The 17663-nt window shown below is 33.7% G+C and overlaps 1 protein-coding gene across 5 annotated transcripts in view; it reads left to right on the forward strand.

Moving 5' to 3' along the window:
- Positions 1-17663, forward strand: part of DACH2 (dachshund family transcription factor 2) — a 675689-nt gene that overhangs the window by 160001 nt on the left and 498025 nt on the right. For 3 of the 5 annotated variants that reach the window (XM_074323712.1, XM_074323713.1, XM_074323711.1), the window contains exon 2: positions 13367-13405. The exons of the other annotated variants lie outside the window; for them this stretch is intronic. In XM_074323712.1, the coding sequence (XP_074179813.1) occupies positions 13367-13405 (39 nt within the window). The remainder of the gene's footprint in view (positions 1-13366; positions 13406-17663) is intronic. 5 annotated transcript variants of the gene reach the window in all.

The raw sequence follows: 17663 nt of genomic DNA on the forward strand, positions 1-17663 counted from the left end.
ACTGTCGGTATGTTCTGTGACTTTAAGCGAAATGACTTATAATGAAACCATTTAGGCATCTCATCAACCTTATAACGGAATGAAATTGAACAAAACAATGTTATTCAAGAACCTGCTGTATATCCAATAATCTAAGGTTTGAAAGTCCAATTTAGGTGCTTTATTCAGAATCAGGTTTTCTTAAGGTATTTTTGAAAAGGTAGTACTTTGAGAAAAAGAAGTTGACTTTAGGCCTCATTTCTCCTCTTTTAAAGGTGTTCTTGGTGCTTCAAATGGATTCCAAAAGTTTCTTCTGTTTCATGATTATCATCCTTACAATTCCATATCCTTTCAAAGTTTTCAATAAAATATAATATGGTTAGCATTAAAATATTTTGATCATGCAAAAGATCCTGTTGATATTGTTGTGTGACAAGGTAGTGAGGTAAATTTCTGTTTGCTGTGACAATGTGCCTTGCCTAACCACAGCTTAATCCTAACATTTAAGCAGTTGTCAAAACTATATTATAACTGATTTTTAAAAGTTTTTTTTTATGAAGACAACTTGCTTTTATTTAACAGTAAATATACACGATTGCTTTCATTAGCCTTTTTTTCCTTTTAGTAAGAGACCAAAATTGAAAATTTAACAATGACCATTAATTATAAAATTGTTTTTTCCTGAAGAATAGTTCCGAAAAACTATGTGATCTGGTATTTAAGATTTTGTTTATCTGGATGGAACACATACATTTATATGTAGATATACGCTCTACATACCTATTATGTTAATCAGATCAAATGTTTGAACCACAGTAGTATTTGAAGGCTATAAAGAAGCTCTTTGATCAACAGGCTTTTGTAATTTGCGAATGAATTTTGTTTCCTACAATTAAAAAACATTTATACTTGTGTTGCACACGATTTTTTTACTTTAGCATGCAAAGATTATTAAAATAGGATATTAGTTTCTTTCCTATTAAAAACATTTAAAGAAAATCATGCTTTTAAAACGAAGTCGAGGCTTTGAACACTTTTGAGTTTTCCTCCATCCCTAAATGCTCTATAATTTGTGTCTGAAGAATTTAAGATCTATCTGCCTATTTTGTGTGACATTGCTATTGATTTTTTCCCATTTTTCGTTTACTGCAGATTGTAATAGGAAAATAGTGAGTTTGAGGGAGTCAGGACATGCTGTTTGTGAGCATAGCAAAAACGTATTATTTACTACTAATGCACCTTCAGAAATAACTGGGTGGTCTTTCCTTGCCACTTAATGTGATTTTTAAGGGGAAGCATTCACAGATACAAAGACATTCTTCAAGATGTGATTACTATAAGACCAAGAGCCTTACAACTAAGCAGAGTAAAAGCCTAAAGATCTTATGTAGGATTGCTACAATTGGGTAGAAGGGAAAAAAAGGGAGGCCTAGTTGCCCTGGAGAGATGAAGAGGCAGTCTGAAATCTCTTAATTTTCAGTGTGAAGACTGAAACATTTTCTGCAGCATGGAAGGAAAAGAATGTAATGCTAAGAAGTCCTAAAACAGGGGTGACTGTAAGAGACATTAGCAGAAGTGTGTTGTGATAAGTAGGAAGGACCTGTAATACATGCTGGAGAATATTGAGTCATTTCTCCTAGCAATGATTCATTTTCACATAACTAAGAGGAGAGTGGAGTTGTTTTTCTTTCTTTCCTTTTCCTTTAGTTTTTTTTTTTTTTTAATTCTTGTAATATTTTGTTTGAATCAAGAGACAAAGTGATAGGAAGAGTTTTCTCCAAAACTCTGTGGCAGGATTGCTGATGAAACTTGAGGAAAAAAAATGCAAGCCTGGTGAAGTTTTAGATTTAAGGGGGCATATCTTCTAACAGATGGAGAATACACATAGCTATGTTTGAATAAAGAAGATTCTTATGCATTATTTGAGAAGACAGTTATGTGAGTAACCTCTAGTAATTGATAAATCGAAAAAGGATAAATATGCAAAAGGGATAATACAGACAGCTTCTGAAAAGACAGTAAAAACCCCAATCGTACTTAAACAAACAGAATGACCCAAAGAAAATATTAGGTAGTGAAATAGCTAACAGCCTTCATAGGCACTCATTTAGTGCTAATCACAAATCTTGATGTGAACTTAGTTAAGAGATTTATATTTGGATAAGGCATCTAGATAGCCATATATTGGAAATTTTGTTTGGAGACTTGTTGGTGGGCCTGTTTGATTTTGCTAAAATGTTAAAATTGACACCTAAAATAGAAGACAGTGTCAGTATATTGATTTTTCATCAAGGGGAAATTATTATTTTATTTGATTGGGATCAAAAGACAAAGGCAAAAACTTGTGCAATGAAACCTAAGGGAGATCATATTGAACACTTTTGAAGCAACAGAAAACTAACTGTAGAAAGAGTGGAAGGAATACCACAGTAATCCTTAGGGAAGAAAATTTCAGTTGGACGAAATGTTCTGTAGTTCAAAATGTATGGCAGTGCAACAAGGTAAAAGGTATTAAAATCAGAATGTCAGAAAGCAAACTCTGTTCTTAAAGATTTTAATAGTATTCATCAAAGTTTGGTAAATAATAAATATAATAAAGAAATAAAGAGTAATTTTAAGCTTCCCTTTAAAAGCAATATTTCATTGCAGCAAAGATTTGATATAAGACCTGGAAAAAATGAGCTTTATCTTGACATTTACATTTGGAATAAACACTATCAACTTATACTTTTTATCAAACATGTGTCTTCAAAAGACTTTAATAACGCTTTGCAATTGTTCAAGGTGATTTTGTTATCAAGGCGATGTTTAGCAGTTACGTTTTGTTGCTGTCAAAGAATCATGGCTTAGTGGGGAGGGGAGCATATGACAGAGTGCTGTGCCAAAGGCATGCACAAAGTGCTCTGTGAGCAAAGATGAGGGAGCCATAATTCAGTTGGTGTTGAAAAAATGAAAAAGAAAACTGAGGCAACTAGAGCTAATGTTAAGATTAGATTAGCATATTATTTGACCTGATTTTACTATTAGAAGTGAATATAGTAACTTCTTCACAGCGGAGGTAAAAGCCAGAAAATTTCACGGCCCTTTTAAAATGTTCATTATAGCCACTTTGTAATTAGGTGCTTTTATGTACATGGTCTTTTGCTAGACACTATAAGGAAATATCCATTAGTTATGGTTCTTGCTTTTACTTGTCTAATTCCTAGAAACATGCAATCATCCAAGACTGAATCATGAAGAAGTATAAATTCTAAGTAGACTGATTACTAGTAAGGATATTGAGTCAGTAATAATAGTAATAATACTAATAATACTAATAATACAACCTCCCAACAAATAAAAGTCTAGGACCAGTTGGCTTCACTGGTGAATTATTCCAAACATTCAAAGATTTAATACCAATCCTCAAAGTCTTCAAAAAAATTGAAATGGAAGGAACACTTCCAAACACATTTTATGAGGCTAGCATTATGCTGTTTGCATTTTAAATGATAAAATCAATGGACACTCGCAGGCTTAGGTAATGTTGAATATATCAATAAATAGATGAAAATGTGCTTATTGTTATGTCCTTTCACTTTAATGTAAGGAGGATGAAGTGGGACGGTACACAGCAGTCAATGTGAGTGGTGTGTTTTTCTTTGTGTAACTGTTAGGCAAACTATATAATTCGTTCTCTCTATTTATAGGAATTTTCCAGTCAGGAAGTTCAAAATAAAACTAACTGCCTGGAGGAGAAATGAAATGAATGACAGCATATTTTTACCTTCATGCATGCTTATAACAGAGATCTAAAAATCTATAGGATATATGATGAGATTACGGCATTCCTATAACCCCACTTAGAATATTATGTTTAGTACCAGTTACCATATACATAAAACAAAGATGTAGCATTTGAGAAGGGGAATTAAATTGACCTTAGAACTACAAGGTATGAGCTGTGAAGACTGGTAGAATCTTGAATTTCTTCTGTAACCTTTAAAGAGCAAGTGTTGAAGAAGGTTTAATTGAAAATAAACTGACTTCAATATACGTATAGATAGATAATGTCAACTTTGTTTTTATTGCCATACAGATTATTGTAAAAGAGATGTATACATTTCAATGGAAGTAAAACTTGCTGAACCAAACATCTGCACTCCTCAGCTTTCTAAGTCCCTCTTTCTGTAGCATGCAAATAGAATAATGCTCTACTAATTTCCTCTGTTAAGCAAAATGTCTGAAGATTTTTCAGTTAGTTCTTTTCTGAAACATAGAAAGGATAATGCCCCTTAGCTGAATACCACTGACAGGCATTGCAATAACTATAAACCAAGAGACATTAGGAGAAGTGTCTCAGGAGTATGTCTCAGGAGTAGCAACTAATCTGCAATAACCACTAACTTCTCAGAATAATTTTAATTTAATCTCCCTGTATTTTGTTAGGTAGTTGGCAGTTTAGGAATCAGAGAACACTGCAGTAGTTTCCTACCTGGTCTCACCTCCATACTGTCTTGTAACAATTCATTCTGCCTGTCCTGTCAGTTTCAACTTCCTAGAGCATTGTTCTCTTCCTTTGTTCTTCAAAACCTATCTATCCTTCAAGACTCAAATCAAATATCATCTCTTCCATAATGACTTCACTGACCACTCCAGGTAAAAGTGATTCCTTGTTCTAAATTCGTATAGCACTTAGTTTATTATCACCATGCATTTAACATTCATTTACCAGATATTTTTGAGTGCTTATTCTGTGCCAGGAAATTGTGTGGAATTTATCACTCACAGCCTTTCAGTGTAACAATATATGACCATGATTTATCTCTCTTTTTAGATTGTAACATTCTGATATCAGGGACCATGCTTGAAGATATTTGTATTCTCTGTAGCTCATTGCAAAGAGCCTTTGTACATAGCTGGTGATCAGTATTTATAGTGTAAATATTGAATTAAGAGGCTGCTATCATATGGTAAGGAGGGAAATATAGCCTCTATGGGATCAGTGTACGAACTGTTAAACATCAATTATAACATGTTTGAAGAGCTTCATTTTTAACTCTTAAAGAAGTGTGTGTGTTTTTAACGTATCATAAAAGTGACAAGATGATCAAGGAAAAAAGGTTTCAAGAGAAAAGGGTAGTTCAGTCATATTTAGACAGATAAATATTGTAAACAACAAGAAGTGGAAGAACACTGAAGCAGATTTGAAAATGCTTCAGTCTCAGTTTCTACGTATATAAAAGTGGGACAGTATTTCAAACCCACTTTTGCACGTAGGATAGTCGTACTTTATTAGTTAACAAAGAAAAAATGCTCTGTTTACTGTAAAACTATGGAACAATGAGGTGTTATTATTTAACATGAGATTTTGGACATATAGATGAGTTATATGTAGTGTTTCAAAGGTAATTATTTGTAATTCTAAGTATCTGCCTCTGATGTCTTAATTGGTGAAGAACGTGCATTTTATTTTATTTTATTTTATTTTAAGATAGTAGAGTGGTCTTTGTTAGGGATTAAGTCAGGGGATGAACATCAGGGATTTAACAGACTTTCAAATAAATAATCCTCTTCATTCTCACTCCTGCCCCTTAGTAATACATTGAGAGTGTGTCCAGGCTAGGATTCCTTTGCTCTGACCCTGCTTGATTGTCTTCCTCTGCAGCTAGACTAAACCAGATAGGATTACCACAATGATCAATTGGCAAATGAACTCATTTTCTTAGAAACAGCTTAGCTGAGTTCTGCTTACAGAACTGTCTGTGTTACTCATGTAATTTAAGCTTCACTAAATAAATAAGCCAAATGTTAGAAAAAGTTAACGTAAAATTAAAAAAAATTTTAGAATATTCATTCTCTCCATGAATAACTTTATAATGAATCTACATTTTCACCCATGAGCAATTCAGTATATTTGATGCCATCAACTAAGTTTGGGCTCATGATGTTTCTAATCAACTTTAGCTACTCAGTGAAAGTCTACTCAGATTGTAAAGCACCATGACTGCCCTTATATAAATTATCATCACCAATGATGCAAATCAGTGCTGCATAGCAGAAATGGGTTTTTAAAATATGTTATATGAAAGTGAGCTTGAAGACTCTACAGTGATGAATACGAATAAGAGTAAAGAGCCCCTTCACACAGTCAACATTCAGTTCATTTGACAAATATTTACTGAGCTCCTACTCTGTGCCAGCATCTCTGTTATGTTTTGGAGTGAATCAGTGAACAAGAAACCTAAACCCATTCTTTCATGGAGATTGCATTTTCTTTTTTTAAAAATTTATTGGGGTGACGATTGTTAGTAAAATTACATAGATTTCAGGTGCACAATTCTGTATTACATCATCTATAAATCCCATTGTGTGTTCATCACCCAGAGTCAGTTGTCCTTCTATCACCATATATTTGATCCCCCTTACCCTCATCTCCCACCCCCCACCCCCCACCCCCCTTACCCTCTGGTAACCACTAAACTATTGTCTGTGTCTATGAGTTTCTGTTTCTCATTTGTTTGTCTTGTTCTTTTGTTGTTTTTGGTTTATATACCACATATCAGTGAAATCACATGGTTCTCTGCTTTTTCATAGAGAAGATAGGTCTAAAAAAAGTAAATAGATAAAATATTCTCACATTGTTATAAATGTTATGAAGGAAACAATGTTTTAATCAGCAATTCAGAATTGGAGACTGCCACTAAGCTCTCTACACAGGCAACATACTATTTAGGAAGTAGGCCAATTTACTCTCGCTTAACTGGAATATCAAACCATCAAACCCAACACTAACTAAAAGCTGATAAAGCAGTGATTATGTCCAGTGTCTCAAGGGCTTTAATGTATATCTACCATCAATGTTTTATTTGATCTGGAGAATTTCCTTAGTGTTTTCTGTGAGTCATTCTGAACATACAATAACAAGACATAATCATCAATGGAAATACTTGAAATACAATTAATGTAACAGTTAGAATTGAAATATGACTAGGGTAACAGTGTTTAGAAAAATCCCTTACAAAAGGCTGGCTATACCCCTCCCATACAGATCAATGGATAAGATTCAAAGGGTAACTCATGGGTCTCTGGCCAAACTTACAAACATGGATAGAAAGCCTGTAGGAGAAACATTTTCAACAGAAATATTGTGGACAAAGATGCCCATAGCATTAAGTGATTTAAATTTTATGAAGGTTCTGAGGGATTTTAATATTTAAAGCTTTATAAAATATAAATGATTTCAGGTAGGTTATCTAATGATCAGAGCTTATTTATATGCCTGATACTTACTGAGTTTGAATATGTGAAATAATATTACTGAAAAAAACTATTTATGATGCATAAATACCACTAATGGTATTTAATTTGCCTCATCCTTGATGGGACATACACTCATATTGCACAGACTGAGATAATTTTGAGAAGAACAAGTTATTCTAATTTTTTTATGATCATTGCCTTGAAAAATACATTTGGTACTCTAAACCATAATCTTATCTTTGAGATTATTTGTTATTGTAGGACATATGAGAAGTAGCATCGAACCTACTGAGCCCCCTCAGATTGGATTGACAAAGTACTGTTTGTATACAGCATCATCTGTCGGAGACAATTGGTGTAGAGGTTTTCATTCTTTAAGTTATATTGAAAGCCTCCCACAGGTATCTATATAGATATATCTATATCTATAGGGGTATCTATATATCTCCTGAAATTCCTCTTCTACAAACAAGTTTAAAAAAATACCATAGGCTCATTTACCTTTACTATCACCCCATGCCATATTCAATTTTCCTTTTCTTTTTTCTCAAGACTCTGACTTAAATGTCCCTGAGAATCAAGCTTATGCACCAAAGTCTTTCAGAAGAAGTAGATATTTATTATGACCAAATTTTTTTGTTATTTCCAAATAACTCTAGGAAAAATACATTTCTGAAAGGAGAAAAATAACAGTTTTAATTGTTTGGGCCTTGAATCAGAAGATCATGCTTTTGGAGATTTAAGTGATCGATTGTTTGGATGCCCTCTGGAAACTTAAATAGGCCTAAAATATCCTGGCCTTTATTTTTACAATGAAAGATATTTCAGTTCATTTTTCTTTTAACACACAGGCTTGTCAAATAAATTCCAGAATTCCTAATGAGATTAAATAGCTTTATAACAGCTGCTATGGAGTGAGAGTTGACATAAAATGAATAAAGTTATTTGCTAGTAGTAAGGAAAGTTCCCTAAAATTTTACTCCAATAGTGGAAATGCAACAGTTAACACGATTTGATCAAGTCTCCAAAGAGAACATAAAAGTTTTAGTAACAGCTGTGTACTGGCCATTTCTCCTCTATAGGTAAACTTGGGGGGGAGGGGCAGGACATTGCTTGATTTACATCCTACGTATTTATTACATTTGTTCCCAAATCAACATTTTGTTTATTTTATTAGGCCAGAAATACAAATTATGGGACTAAAAGATCTTGTCTGTGTAAAGAACAACTTAAACCTAATTTAGTATTCCCCGAAATATGGCAGTATATGCCAGGTTAACAGTTGACTCCCATTTCAAAGCATAGGAAACATTTTTTTCCCACCTTTATTGAGGTATAATTGACAAATAAAAATTATATATATGTTTAAAGTGTACAGTCATTTCACAATATATACGTAGATCTAAAGCATGGGGAACATTTTATTGATCTTTTGGAATTTTAAATTTATGGCTACTACTCTGATTGAATGACATTCTTTCTCGGAGTATAATAACAGTTTATTTTTTTATTGAGTCTATTTTCACCTAACATGGTTTGCTTTAGGTGCTTTTCTGTATGTGAAAAAATACTAAAATGGTATCTACTTCAAGGGTCAAAGGCTTTGCTTTCCTCATTAAAGAAAGTGCGTATGACTTTCCAGGTAGATAAACAATCTAGCACTTTTAGTGCACTCTCAATCAATAACTGCGCTCTTATGGAAGTTTCCAGATGTCTTACATTTTCTTTGGGGAAATTGACTAATGTTTGAGTAAATTATACCCACAAACGTTAAAATACTGGCCATAAAACTCAAATTCCTACTGGAACCAGGGACATAACATAAATTCATTTAGAGGGCCAGGTGTAGGATCATAGGAGATTATCGGGCCTGTAGGGGACAGAAAAGTGTGTGCTCTGTCTGTGGGTGGATATTGCTTCTCTACTTCATCTAGTTGTGCTGAGTCAGTAAGTATGTGGGACCAGTGCCAGATCCTGGTCCTCCTCCTCCTCCTCCTCCTCTTCCTATTCTTCTTCTCCTCCTCCTCCTCCTCGTCCTCCTTTTCCTCCTCCTCCTCCTCCTCCTTCTTCTTCTTAGAGAAGCTACTAGAAGTTCAGATTTTATGTAAAATTTTCAGATTTTCAAAGCTCTGGGCGGACCAAGCAAAATATATTTGGCAGGCCTTCTTTGCCAGTTTGCAGGCTCTGCTTTAAAAGATCACATTGTAAGGTATATAAATGTCAAATCACTATATAGTGCACCTGAAACTAATACAATATTTTATGCCAACTATGCTTTAATAAAAAATTAAAAAGAAAATAAAAGCAGTGTGGTGTGGAAAGAGCACTGGCCTAGAGATCAAGGGAGCCATGGATCTGATCTTGTCTTTTCTGCTATCTAAATGTGTAACATGTCTATTGACCTTATTACGTTTCCATAAGGATTAAAAAAGAGATGACAGTCTTTAGGGGTGAGTTCAAAAACTCGTCCCCTAATATACAGTAGAGGAAGCAGGGTGGCAATTTCAGGAGCAGTAATGTAAATTAAGAGTCAGGAGATTTCTGACACTAACTTCCTATGTAACCTTGGTCAAATAATTGAACATCTCAGGGGCTAATTTTCTTATCTGATAAATGGTCGTGTTGGCGGGTAGTAAACTAGAGCAGTTCAGACACCCAATACATCACATAGGAAAAGGAGGAACTTTACTAATTAAAGGAATGAAAAGGAATGGCTCCCTCTTGTCTTTCCTTCTACCACCCACCAGCACTTGACTGAAGTTCTTTTAGAGTCCAGTTTGAAATCCATTGGCATAGATCACTTCAAAGGTTTACTGTAACTTTAAAATGCACTTTTTAAAGTAATTTCCCCTGTGTGAAGAATTAATGAAAGTAGCACTCTATTTACTTACCTTCACATCAGAGGTAGGACTTACTATGTGATATTTGATAGAGAATTTTCAGTTTATCTACAAAAGGACTAAAATACTTAAATCCAATGAGTCTGTGAGTTTTTAACTGGACTCCTTACTTTGTGATATTTTGTTGGCTCTTGTGTGTTTTGTATGCTGTTTCTCTTTTGTTAAATGTGATTTTATGGTCTAAATTTAGGTTTCAAAAGTAAGAATTCCACATCTCATTCTTTTACTAACCTGACTCCAATCAGAAAAGGGAATGCTGGGTAGCAACCATTACCATTAACTAGGTGGCATTGTATTCACACACTACACGTTGGAAGAATCAAAGTATGAAAATTTATTTATCAGTAATACAGGGTAAAAATGATCTTGATATATTCAAAATAGAGACTGCTTTTAATTATTCTGTCCTTGGCTCTCAGCCAGAGCAGAATCACCTGCTAGTTATAACTTGTATATTAGGGAAGGGTCTCACTAAAATAAGGATAATCAGTGTCCTAAAGCAGGGCAGCAATGATGATAATTGGAGCTGGTGAGCTTAGTAGAGACCCTAACTTTTTACCACGATATGTTGTAGGACCTCGGTTGGTGGTGGTGTTATATTGAGTATCGTATTTGCCCAGTGTTCTTGAATATGCGTAAGCCCATTTTGTTGGTGGCTTTTTAAAAATGTGTGTGTATATATATATATCTCTCTCCAGAAAATGTATACACATTTTAAGAAAGGAAAAACCTGCATTAAAATTGTAATACTCAATGTATACCGATAACAAAAGATGAATACAACTCACATTTGACTTCTGCAATTATAAGAGGTGCTCAAAGTGGTTACCATCAGTGTAATTTATATATATATATATATATATATATATATATATATACACTTTCTATATATATATATATATATATATATATATATATATATATATATATATATTATTTCAGCCACAAAGATAAGTTTTAGTGAATTTTAGGCCCGTGGTTCACGGTTTTAATTTCATAGCCAGACTAAGAAGTAGAGGAGGCAGCAAAATGTAACTTCAAGGGACAAAGGAAATTAGAGAGGATATGAAACATTCTAGGCCTATTCCAGGAAACCCATATGAGAGGGCTGTTCTGGAATTAGGTGATTTATAGGATCTGCTTGTTCAGTAAAAATTGTCCAAAATGTGGATTATTTTACAAAATACAAGGGAATCTACAATAAATTAGTTGACATCACAGAAGGAACAAATTCAGAAGTGTAGAAGTCACATTTTATTTCGTATTTCAAAAGTGAAGGCAAACTTTTTATAAAGTTTTAAATCCTTAGTAAAAGGACACTTAATTTACCGAAACATATTTATTGGATAATACTAACACGAATGTCTTAGTAGTTGGTAATTTTAAAGTTTAAGCTTAAATAATCTATGAAGCTAACTCAGATCATAGAAGATTTAAATCATTTCTTTTTGTTTGAACTTAGTATAATTATATATCTATATCTATGTATCTGTATCAGTATCTGTATCTATCTATGTATATGTATTGACAGCCAAAAATGTTCTGCCGAGTTTGGAAAGGTTTTAAGTGAAAAAAGAGGGGCGTCTTTGGTATTGATAAAAGGAAAAAAAATCCTCAAATCCACTGGTATATAGCTTATTGGATTAAGAAAGTACGCATTAGCATTCACTTGGTATGTATGAGTATATTCTACTTTAAGAAAGTGTCATTTCAAAACAGGTTGGGTGTGTGAACTATAAAGCAAGATCAAATAGTTCTGTCAGTCAAGTGACAGAACACAAAAGTAGGTGAAAAAAAATGGCTCACCTTCTTTCACTCCCACCTCCTTTCTCCAGCAACCCCAAATATATGTTTCCATTTGTAGTCTATTTAGAAATCTTTCTACAGACCTTTAAGCAGGGAAGTAGTTACTTTTCAAAAAAAAACAAACAAAAAACCTGAAAGGAGATTATTAACAAAAAGGCAATTAGAAGAAAAATTATAAAGGGGTGATGAACTAAATATACTGAGGGTGCCAAAAATGTATACACATTTTAAGAAAGGAAAACTGTATGAAAATAGTAATACTTAATATATGCCGATAACAAAAGATGAATACAAGTCATGTTTGACTTTTGCAATTACAAGAGGTGCTCAAAGTGGTTACCATCAGTGTACAGACACTTGTGATTACAGTGAACTACTACTTGAGCAACGTTCACCAAAGTGTCCACTTGTGTACATCTTTTGGCACCTCCGGTATATATATATATATATATATATATATATATATATATATATATATATATATATATACATATATTTGTAGTGGGCATTATAGGGAGGTTCCTGTTTCTGTACTAATAAGAAGTGCATTAAGTTCAAAAGAGCCAAATTACAGTTTTTATAGCCTTTTTTTTTTAGCATGGAATTTTAGATTTCATTGTTCTTCATTAAAGGGTTTAGGAACACTGGGAAATATTATACTACTGGAAAGAATGGTTGTTTTGTTAACTAAGCTAATTATGTGTTTTTTTATTGATTTCTTTTGGTATATGCTTATTTTGTGTGGATGTGTATATGACTGTGTATGTGCGTGTGAGTGTGCACGTGCCTGTGGGTGTGCATGTGTAACCCTTTGGGGGAAGATGTAAGATAGTTTAGTATTGCTCCAAAAATAAGTATAGAGTGAGCTGTGTGATTAATGGCTCCATGTTTAAGAAATATAAACGTAACATTGATATTGGCTTACTTTTATCATCTTGTTGGCCACATAAAAATGTGAAAAAAAAACTGGAAGGGGATTTTTCCCCCCTAAAAAGTATTGGAATACCCAATGGGATGGGAAGAAAGGCTCTTGAGCGAAAGGGAAAAGACACAATATTGCTGAATCTTTTTGGGAGTTGTTACGACCCGAGGCCTTTTTCTTCAAGAGAAATCTATAACCTTATTTCCTTGCCTTCATATATAGAAAAGCCCTAAACCACATGACATTTCACATTATTCTTTACTGAGTGTGGGATTAGACCAGAAATATAATAACATTATTCATATATTAAAGACACTATCTAATAGCAATGCAGGCTTTCCGACCTTCCTCGTGCTCTTCCCTGCTGGTGTTTCATTTTGTGTACTATCTAAAATTTCTTCAGAATTTAAGAAGATTTTTTGTGAAATATAAAGCCTTGATTAACTGGAAGCTAACTAACCAGAACTCTCAATTAACCAGTTTTATTTATTTATTTTTTGCTATACTCTCCTTTTAGAAGGAAGAGGCAAATGACAAGAAAACAAGCTGTTAACAGGTATTTATGTATTTATTTTTTAAAAATCAACTTCCTGGGAATGTCCTGGAGCCTGTACAGATTCAGCCCTACTTCAGTAATTTTGTTCCCCGTACTATACTTCTAAGGTAGGAAAATAGAGCCATTTAAAAATTTCAGCAGCAAATGTTGAATCTTGCTTAATTGTTAGTTAATAATAATAAAAAAATGAAATCCAAATAGCTAATTAGAACCTGTCTCTCCATTTGACGGTTCTAGTTAATTGGGGTCGCCACAGTTTCACTATTGCCAGTTAGGGACCATTTATATCTATTATCTGGGAGTGGATCCCAGGACCACGCAGTGGGGAGATGACTTCCAGCCACAGGGAGCAACTCCTTCCCTGGGAACTAATGCAGAAGCTAGAGAAAGGCTGCAAAGTTGATGGGGGTTGAGAGAGGGTCACTGACATAAAACCCTTGACACCTAAGTAAAATAATGGGAAAGTAATTCACCCACCCCATGGCTCTGAAATGCTTAGGAAGGTACATTCACTTTTGCAGGGCAGCACAGGTTATTAAGTGTGCTACAGCAATAATGGAAAAAAGCAAAAACAAAAACAACTACAGGTCTTCTAATCTTTTGGAGTTGTTCTAAGCACTAGGCATAAATGTATTTTGTAGGCATGCTAGTAGTTCTAAAATATTTTAAATAATTTTTCTCCTGAAAATACAGTTTTTAAATATTTGGAAGTCTAAGAAGCTTGAAACTTCTTAAAATATCTATGACAATTTCAGTTAAATTGCAATCAGAGATACCATATTGTTTCAGAGCTTATAACATTTAGGTTGTAATGGGGGGGGGGGAAGTGCGCAGTGACTCAGAGAGAGGCAAGGGAGAAAGAGAGCAACCCATGATATTAAAGTATGTTTTGATAGTGCCTGGCTATAGTGGTCCCGCTTCTATTCCACACACTGTACTCAGGTTAAATCACCCTTTGGTGACTTTTCCCCCTTCCTTCAGGGCTGCCCTTGATGCATGGTTTATCCATATTTTTCTACAAGAAAAATGTTACAGGGTTGTAGGGGAGAAGGAGACCACACTATATGATTTATCCTGGCTTTTCAACATAGAAAATGAAAATCACTATGGTGGTATTTCTTATATTTCGGATATTTTCTATATTAAATATTAGTCTAAATATTATGCACACTAAATAATACCCAAGTGACCTGAAACAGTGGATGTGCCTCCTTAAGTGCCAAACTTTTTTGTTAGACTGTGACTTCAATGTTGGGGAGACTGGAACCCACTAGATTTCATTAATGAATGATTTTAACTGAAAAACTTTAAATGGATTGAGTTTTGAGTTTAGGTTTGGGATATTGAAAGCAAGTGTTTCTGATTTTATCTGAATGCAATTGAATTCAGGCACTGAAATTGACTTTCCTTTTATTTTTATTTTCCTAGTGAAATGACATGCAATTAATGCCAACTTTTCTCTTTAAACTAAGCATAGTAATAAATTATAACTGTATATATTTATTTCTAGATTAATCATAACACACATTATATATTTATACATGTGATAAGTTTTTACATTTACTGTAATCTGTAATCTTACAAAAACCATGAAATGTTTTTGAAAGTATATATACCGATTCATTCCCAGAAACTACAGAGAAACAGGAGAGTCGCAAACTCTAATGCCTACTGAGGCAAGGCTTGTATCATAAATGAAAGACCATAAGTGAAAGGGCATGGTGGGGACTATGGTGATCTAGAGAGTATATATTCTTTCTAAAGGTGGCAGCTATTACTCAGCTCAGATGATTGCTACCATGTGGGAATGCAGACCCAGTGTTGCTATGATCTGACTCTTTAAGAGAAACCAGGAAGCCAGATTTTTAAGTGAAATTCACCTAATTCTTAAATGTTGGTAACAAACCCAATGAAAAACAAAGAGCAGCAACCCTATGCAGGCAAAACAAAACCCATCCCATCTGTGGTCTGAATCTAGCCCTTGGGCTGTCAGTTTGCGACTTCTGCTTTAAATTTGTAACTACTCTAGATACTGCAATTAAAAAAAATGTTATAAATGCACCCGGAGGTCTTGATGATGGAAAATTCATGCAAATAAATAAATTATAAGTAAAGTGCTTGTAAATAATTCTCCTGATACTCAAAATAGTGGTTTACAGTTTGTGATTGTTTTTCCCTTACTGTATGGAAATAGCCGAGATCATTTTCCCTTAATGTGGTTTGAAAATTAAGGTAAAATTGTGAATTTTTTGCTTTCATATTTATCAATGAAACACAGTATGAAAGATCATTACTGCCATGTCCAAAAGAGAATATTTAAGTATAGGTTCGGTCACATAACATAATTAAGGCCTTCTACATATTTTTTTAATTTTTATGAAATTTATTGGGGTGATATTGGTTAGTACAATTACATAGGTTTCAAGTGTACATTTCTATAACACATTGTCTATATATTGCAGTGTGTGTTCACCACCCAGAGTCAGTTCTTCCATCATAACACTTCTACTTAAAGCCCAATTAGTGGTGCTTTAATAGGAAGAAAATCATGTACATAGCATATACTATTTTATTTTAAATTGGCTTGCCTTTAAACACTTTCCCAATTTTATCTAGTGAAAGTCCTTTATTTTTACAAATGGATAAAATCAGAAATAAGAGAATTGTAAGTAGTTAACACAACAAAACTTCATTTGAACTTTTGATAGACATTGACAAAGATAAAACAAAAGTTGGTCATCTGAGATTTTATTAAGAGGTAACTGTTTGATTGATCTGAGACTTTGCTTGTTTGCCTGTCCTGCCCTAGACCTTAGCACATAATCCCACTGTGCTACAATGCTTTTGTCATCTGTATGCCCCTTTTATCATTGACAATCCAGAAGCATATTTGTCTAGAAAGGAAACAATTAAATTCCAATCTCTCCAGGAGAAAAGAAAAGAAAAGAAAAGAAAAGAAAAGAAAAGGAAAGTGAAGGGGAGGGAGGGAGGGAGGGAGGGAGGGAGGGAGGGAGGGAGGGAGGGAGGGAGGGAGGAGAGAAGAAAAGAAAAACACCCCACTGCTAAACTTGCTTTAACGACCCGTATGATCTGCACCATAAATCCTTACTTAGGATGGTAAGTTAACATTGTCATTTCTGATGAGAAACTTATCAGAGGACTTAAAAAAAAGTGAGGAAGAAAGAGAAAGAAAAGAATGCACAATCACAGTTCCTAAGCTGATTAAAAAAGTCCCTCATTTGTTGACAAATTATTCTAGTGGCAGATTTAACATAGACACATGAAAGATGAGATGTTAAACAACTGGTCAACACATATGACAATGTGCAAAACAGCTGATGTGTACTTAAATATAATTTGGGTAGACAGTGCTGCCCTTTCTAGATTGTCAGATAGTTTTGACCACAAGTAATCTGTTGTGTGTTGGGATGAACTATGTTTAAATGTACTGATAAGTTAAACCTTTCCCTAAAACTCTGACAACTGGAGATTCTTAGTTAATTGGTAAGTTCTCAAAGTAGAGAATTTAAGAAATGAATAAGTATTTGATGCATTCAGCCAGCATAGGCATATAAATAAAGTAGAAGAGAGTAAAGGGGGTCAAATATATATGGTGATGGAAGGAGAACTGACTCTGGGTGGTGAGCACACAATGTGATATATTGATGATGTATTATAGAATTGTTCACTTGAAACCTGTATAATTTTATTAACCAATGTCACCCCAATAGATAATATATTTTTAAAAATTTCTGGATAAAATTTGATGAACAACTAGTACTTTTTTGTTGTCAGAACATAATAATATCAAACATTTTTCCAACATGATATCACAGCTGATTTTCCACGTATGTTCATTTAATCCTCATAACAACCATACAAGATAGGTGCTGTTATTGTAATTCTTGTTTTACAAATGATGATACTGAGGCACAGAGAAGGTTAAGTGACTTACGTAATGCCATACATCCTATAGATACCAAAACCAGCATTTGAATCAAGGTAGTCTTATCTCAAAGCTCATATACTTTGGATCAATTTATAACCCGACAATTGGGGTCATACTAATCACACACACACACACACACACACACACACACACACACTATAATATATATATATATATATATATATATATATATATATATATATATATATATAATACTATAAATATATGTATATATTAAATCTATATATAGTGTATCTATTATATAGTGTGTATATTTAATATATAGTGTATATATTAAATATATATATT

Source organism: Rhinolophus sinicus, chromosome X (assembly GCF_036562045.2).
Source record: "Rhinolophus sinicus isolate RSC01 chromosome X, ASM3656204v1, whole genome shotgun sequence".
NCBI classification, from domain to species: Eukaryota; Metazoa; Chordata; class Mammalia; order Chiroptera; family Rhinolophidae; genus Rhinolophus; species Rhinolophus sinicus.